This window comes from Microtus ochrogaster, unplaced genomic scaffold (assembly GCF_000317375.1).
Source record: "Microtus ochrogaster isolate Prairie Vole_2 unplaced genomic scaffold, MicOch1.0 UNK121, whole genome shotgun sequence".
NCBI lineage: Eukaryota > Metazoa > Chordata > Mammalia > Rodentia > Cricetidae > Microtus > Microtus ochrogaster.
The window spans coordinates 469,413-475,963 of NW_004949219.1; the positions used below are offsets into that span (position 1 = coordinate 469,413).

Sequence of the window (6,551 nt, forward strand, 5' to 3'; positions counted from 1 at the left end):
CCACCCCTGACATCTGTATCCATCCTGCCCACCCCTGACATCTGTATCCACCCTGTTCACCCCTGATGTCTGTATTCTATCCACAGGTTCGCTTTGTAAACAGCACATGGGTGTTTGGGAAGGGAATGTGCCATGTCAGCCGCTTTGCCCAGTACTGTTCTCTGCATGTCTCAGCACTGACACTGACAGCCATTGCTGTGGACCGTCACCAGGTGAGGGCACCCACTCCTGGCACCATCCTCCCTCTCTGACTGTGCCTGCCTGGTGTCTGTAGGGAAAGCTCTCACGACAGTGACTCATTCAGCCCAGCTGTCAGCCTGTGCACTTGTCTCCTTGTTGATCAATTCCGGCAAGGACACAAGGGATACTAAACCCTTTGGTAGTTGCAAAAGGTTATTTCCCCTTTGTTGTCAAAGTGAAGACTCACTGCTGGCATTTCCCATCTCTAAATTTAATGAATTATTTAGGTGGTAGAAAATCAAACCCAGAAAATTACAGATGGAAAGGAAGAAGCAAGCAACTACAGGTCGGAGAAAGCTTTCAAGTGGGAGATGGAGTCTCTGGCCCAGACTGTGTAGGAGGAACACAAGCCAGGGTGTCCCAATGGCAGGAGCAGGTAGGATGTAGTAGCACAGGAGTGAGCATGTGGGGTAATGCCCACGGGTGGTAGGCACTCAAAGAGAACCCAAGGACATCCATTTAGGAAAAGCCAGGTACTTGTTAACTCTGCGATTCATGAGCACATATTGCTGACTATTCAGTGGTTCTCAACCTTCCTAATGCTGTTCCTCCTGTCGTGGTGACCCCAACCATCAAATTATTTTTTGCTGCCTCTTCTACTTTTCCTCCCCCTCTTCCTTCTTCTTCATGTCAAATGCACATACACAGCTTTCCCATGATCATATGACAAAGCTAAAATGAGAATCAACATCTGTCTGGCTCCAAGCCAAGCTCTGACCGCTAGACTGTCCTGCTCTGTGATAATTTAAGCAGACTCACGAGGCAAGTATCTTTAGGACAGAGATAATCAGGGTTTGCTTTGAGATGGTCTGAGAAGCATAAGGGCCAACAGAAAAATGATTTCAAAGACCCACACTAAAAGCATCGTACGCTGTGAGGAATGATTGTCTCAGAGGAATAAATGGCCCACAGTGTCTCATGTCACCAGCCACATCTAAGTCCCTCTGGATGACAGCTTTATAAGGATGTTCTTGAAGAGGTTTGCACATCAGAAGAGACATGGACTGTCCAAATTTGAGATATCTCTATTTCCAAAATGCCATGATCATGTTAGAATCAAATCTTCATGCAGTACAAAGGCATCAAAGTCAGCTGAGAAAAGTCTGCACACAGCTACCTCTAGTCAACCCCTACTAATTCCATCAGAGCACTGGGGTACCTCTGCCACAGGGCCCAATCACAAATGGAAACGCTGTTAACGTCCATTTTTATTTAAGCCTCTTAGAAGAGTTGATTGGCTGCCACACAATATCAGTTCCAAGATTCATGGAAGCCAGTCTGTGTTGGAATTTAGTAATGGCTTTAATAGATGCTATCAAATCCACTTCTGCAGTGGGTGACAGGAGATTACCCCTCATGGTCAGAACCTGCAGTATCATCCAGGGTCTGGAACCACTGATCTCCAGGAGGTGGGGCTGAGCCTGAAGTCCCTTCTACCAGGTTTGTACCCTCCTCTCACCCCTACCATGGTCTCCTCACTCACAAGAGGCCCTGGGACTGCCAGCAGTCACAGAGTCCACGTGACCCCCTGGAGCTGAGCTGAGGTCAGGGTGCGCTCCCTCCGATGCTCAGCTGCCGAGTGCAGCTCAGGGGCCGCCTGGATTCTTACCTGCTTCCGACTTCAGTGGAGACACCCTTTGCTTGTGTTCCAGGTCATCATGCATCCCCTGAAGCCTCGGATCTCCATCACCAAGGGTGTCATCTATATTGCCGTCATCTGGGTCATGGCCACCTTCTTCTCTCTGCCACATGCCATCTGCCAGAAACTGTTTACCTTCAAGTACAGGTGAGACGTGTCAGTGGGAGCAGCCTGGGGCTCAGGGGAGGTTGTAACCTACTGACCTTCTCCAGAATGGACCTAGACCACAGTCACAGGGAGTCAGCAGGAGCCCCCTTGGATATGACTCTTCCTGGTAGCTGTAGGTACACCTCCTCACTGCCTACGGGTTCGTTCTTACCATCTCTCAGCCCATGCCTAGTCTCTGTTGTTTTCCCTGTGCTCTTTTCAACTTTAGCTCTGCCTTACTCTTTAGCCTGTTTGTGAGGAGAAGGCAGCTGTTATCAGCTTCTGCCACCAGGAGGCACTGGTTCACACAGGCAGAGATGGTTTCCACTCTGTCACCAGAAGGCATGGGCTCACACAGATAGAGATGGGTCTCCCTCTGCCTTGTTTCAAATGAGCAAGATTCCAAGTCTCGCAGAACTTAGAAACAAAACAAGCACGAGCATCAGCTTCTGAGGCAGGATTCTGAGACAAGTGTCTCCGCCAAGACCCAGCTTGGTCCTCACCAGAAACTCCTTCATTCCCACACTCTCTAAAAACTACTATCTACTTCCTTATATCCTGTCTCCATGCAGACTCAGTGGAAGGGAGCTAACATTTGAGATCTGAGTTGAACACCTAATTCACTACCTCCACACCACACCCCTGCAGTTCATAGGCGCAGACCTTGAGCTCAGGGGTGGGGTGGGGTGGGGTGGGGTGGAGTGGGGCTTTGATTGGACTCAGCTAGTTCCCTGCCCCCTCCTTCAGTTTCTTCCTAGCCTATGTGAAAAGCTAAGAAGTCACAGAGATGCTAGAGGCCTGCTTCCCACATTGTCTCCCTACCTCCATCTGTTTTAAAGATTCATGGGTTTCCCTTTGGGATGAGAACTGAGTACAAAGGGGACTCTAAGATTTCCTCAAGAAAGAGCTGACTTTCTGTGCAGAAACACTGTTCCCTCCCTCCCTCCCTGCCTCCCTGCCTTCCTTCCTTCCTTCCTTCCTTCCTTCCTTCCTTCCTTCCTTCCTTCCTTCCTTCCTGCCTGCCTGCCTGCCTTCCTGCTTTCTGCATCCATTGATTGATTGATTGATTGATTGATTCATTCATTCATTCTGCGGGGCCCACTGTGTGCAAGGCATGACGCTAGGTTCAGGAAACGTGGAGTCTGGAGTCTTCCTACCTCTATAAAAGGCCCTACTTTGTGGGGAAACCGAAGCATGATGGGATGATTAGGCCACAGTGTCAAAACATCTGTAGCAGATGTGCTCAGCCCGGGGTAGGAACAAAGTGGAAATACTGGTTTCTCCACTCACAGTCTGCCCAACCCCATCTTACTCTTTCCCTCCCTCTTGATCCAGCGAGGACATTGTGCGCTCCCTCTGCCTGCCGGACTTCCCAGAGCCGGCTGACCTCTTCTGGAAGTACCTGGACCTGGCCACCTTCATCCTGCTCTACCTCCTCCCCCTCTTTATCATCTCGGTGGCCTATGCCCGTGTGGCCAAGAAGCTGTGGCTGTGCAACACCATTGGCGACGTGACCACAGAGCAGTACCTGGCCCTGCGGCGCAAGAAGAAGACAACTGTGAAGATGCTGGTGCTCGTGGTGGTCCTCTTTGCCCTCTGCTGGTTCCCCCTCAACTGCTACGTCCTCCTGCTCTCCAGCAAGGCCATCCACACCAACAACGCCCTCTACTTTGCCTTCCACTGGTTTGCCATGAGCAGCACTTGCTACAACCCCTTCATCTACTGCTGGCTCAATGAGAACTTCCGGGTGGAGCTCAAGGCCTTGCTGAGCATGTGCCAGAGGCCACCCAAGCCTCAGGAAGAGAGACTGCCCTCCCCAGTTCCTTCCTTCAGGGTGGCATGGACAGAGAAGAGCCAGGGCCGGAGGGCTCCGCTAGCCAGTCACCACCTGCCCTCTACCCAATCTGGGAAGACAGATTTGTCCTCCGTGGAGCCCGTTGTGGCCATGAGTTAGGGGAAGCAGGATGAGGTGGGGAAGGCTCTGTCCTCTCACAGCTGACTTGATCCTCAGTGTCGGAAAGTCCTACAGAAGCAGTGAGATGCTTGGGTTCCTAGAAACCTGTCCAGCGCCCCCTACTCCCCTGCAATCTGATGTGCAAACCACCTAGAAGGTGCCACAAGTGTTGTGCCCAGATCTTTGAGAGCCCCCTCAGCTCCAACGGGAGCTGACTCAGTCCACCCCCAGGCGCCCGGCACCTGCCACCTTGCCCTGCCACTACTGAACACCCACAGGTGACCACGTGCCCAGAAAACAGCTTCACTAGCCAGGAAGAATGGCACAAAAGCTTTCAGAAGTCACTGGACCAAGCGTAATCACACATCTTCAATGGCTGTGACTCTATCCATGACCAGACAGGACCCATTTTGGCTTCTTAAAATAAAGAGAAATTATTTATCATTACTATTTTCAGGAAAAATATGTTCAGAAAAGTACAGAAATGAATTAAGATCACCCTGTTAGCCCATCAGTCTGTAAAAATGCCTATTAGTGTGCCGTGAATTTGTAACTTTGACCTCTGTGTGTGTACATGTTTGTAGCTTTAAAATTCTGAACTCCATGTGTCCATTTAGATTGTAATAATTAGCAAGAAATGGAGGTACGTCACAGTACTCCTGAACCCCCCATGATGAGTGGGGTCCCTCAGCATAACCGAAGAGAAGTGGGGAGGGCAAGCTAAAGCCTGGCTCCATCTTGCAGCCAATGGTGGGTGGGGCCTGGCCCTCCCCTAGGCGGTAGCCATCAAAAGGAGCGGTACAGGGAGCTGGGAGGTAGGACCCCTTCCCCCAGCCCCCGGAAATGAGAGAGGGTTCCGCTTTCACAGGCAGTGAGGGAACCTGCTTTCCAATGAGCTGGAATAATTGTGCTTTGACACCTCGTCTGCCCCAGCCGTCTAGACAGGACATTTCTCTTTGTTGTCTGAAAGATGAGATTTTTTTTCACACCAATTCCTGAAACAAGATTCCCTGTCAACAGCACCTGAAAAATTCATGTGTCATTTTCCAAAACCTACAGGCTTCTTAAAGTGGCTCTATTCCTTAAGGGCCCATTTGTCAGAGAAACCTCATTCCAGAGAGCCAGTTTTCTCATCCTGCATGTGTTCTCAGTGGCTCTCAGCGTCACCCAGACAGTGACGTGTCGGGTGGGACAGAATCTACCCCCCCCAGGCCCAGGGCAGCTCTGTGGCATCTGTGCTTAGTTCAGATTCTTGTCTCATTGCAGAGAGGTCTCAGAGACAAGCGAAAGCTCCACCTTTGTGGCGCTGAGTGGGGGACTGAGGTCTGAGGGAGGAGGGTCTCATCCAAGACTCATTTAGATCTCTCAGTTGCTAACTGAAGCACAACTTGGTTGTAGCTGCTTCCCTGTAGTGAGTGAGGGGAATTTTTTAAACTAGTCTATTCATGAGAATGCTAGAAAAGTTCCAAGATTTTATATATATATATATATATATATATATATATATATATATATATATATATATATATATATATTGACTTGGGGAGGGCAGCAAAAGACTTCTAAATTTAAAGTGGGTTAGGGGGCTACAGCTTCCGTGTCTGTCCTGATCCCTGTGATGTCAGCTAGTAACTGTGAGCTTTAGAGAGTCAGGAGAGTTAGGGCATGTTCGAGCCCGAGGACAGACTGGAGGGATTTACAGTGTGTCTTCCCCTGAGAACTGTGGGAAAAACTTTAGTCACACCTCCCTGCGGGCAGTTAGAGCTAGCGCCACGTCGCAGAGTCAGCCCTGAGGTCTGGGTCTCCTGTTGGCACCCATCTGCTCCCTGTCCTCGGTCCCTGCGTGCTTCTGAGCAAACGTGCCTGGTAATCGTGAACGCTGTCTTTGTGAAGCCTGAGTTTTTCCAATCTGCTGTAAAGTGTGCTTCATTGTAAATCTCTCTAGGCTCAGTAAAATCTCTCCTCCGTGTGCTGGCTGTGTTTCTTGGATGGGTGACCGTGTCACAACAGTTGGTGGCCTTAAAAACAGGGATCGGCATGGATTACATGAAGAGTACAAGGAGATTCTCAGTGCAAAGCGCAGACCTTTAGCTTAGGAAGTCTGGGCCCAGAGACAGCGGAGAGAGTTAGAGACTCTGACTCTTTGGCAGGAGGTGCCCTGCCCTCTTTGGGGGTGACACATCTGTGATGTATGCTTGGACCCCAAGCAACGTTTGTCTCTGGTAACTGAGAAGGACACAGAGCTGCTGCAGGAGCCTGCTCCCAGTGGCAGCACCAGTAGACTGCCTCCCCTGGGCGTGCTGTGACTGACGCTGTACTAGGCCTGGGGTTCCACTATAGAGAAACACCCTGGTGCCATCTCATGTGACTGTTATGGTCAGTTTTAAAGACAGAGGTCAATGACGGGGACCTGATGACCTAGAAAAGAAAAACCAAAGACAAAAGAGACAAGAACTTGGATGTGTGGATGCTTTCTCAGGCAGCGGATGGCAGGGACTTTAAGCTCATGGTTGCTTGCTCCCTGCATTCTATGGGCTGGGCATCAGTATTTCTGTGTCTCAGAGAAGAAAC

The 6,551-nt window shown here is 50.2% G+C and overlaps 1 protein-coding gene across 1 annotated transcript in view; it reads left to right on the forward strand.

The window, feature by feature from the left end:
* The window catches only part of Gpr83 (G protein-coupled receptor 83), an 11,248-nt gene extending 5,797 nt beyond the window's left edge, over positions 1-5,451 (forward strand). Inside the window, exons 2-4 of the mRNA XM_005371693.3 lie at positions 87-212; positions 1,893-2,026; positions 3,362-5,451. Of these exons, the coding sequence (XP_005371750.1) occupies positions 87-212; positions 1,893-2,026; positions 3,362-3,980 (879 nt within the window). The 3' untranslated portion in view covers positions 3,981-5,451. The remainder of the gene's footprint in view (positions 1-86; positions 213-1,892; positions 2,027-3,361) is intronic.
* Positions 5,452-6,551: the final 1,100 nt, after the last annotated feature.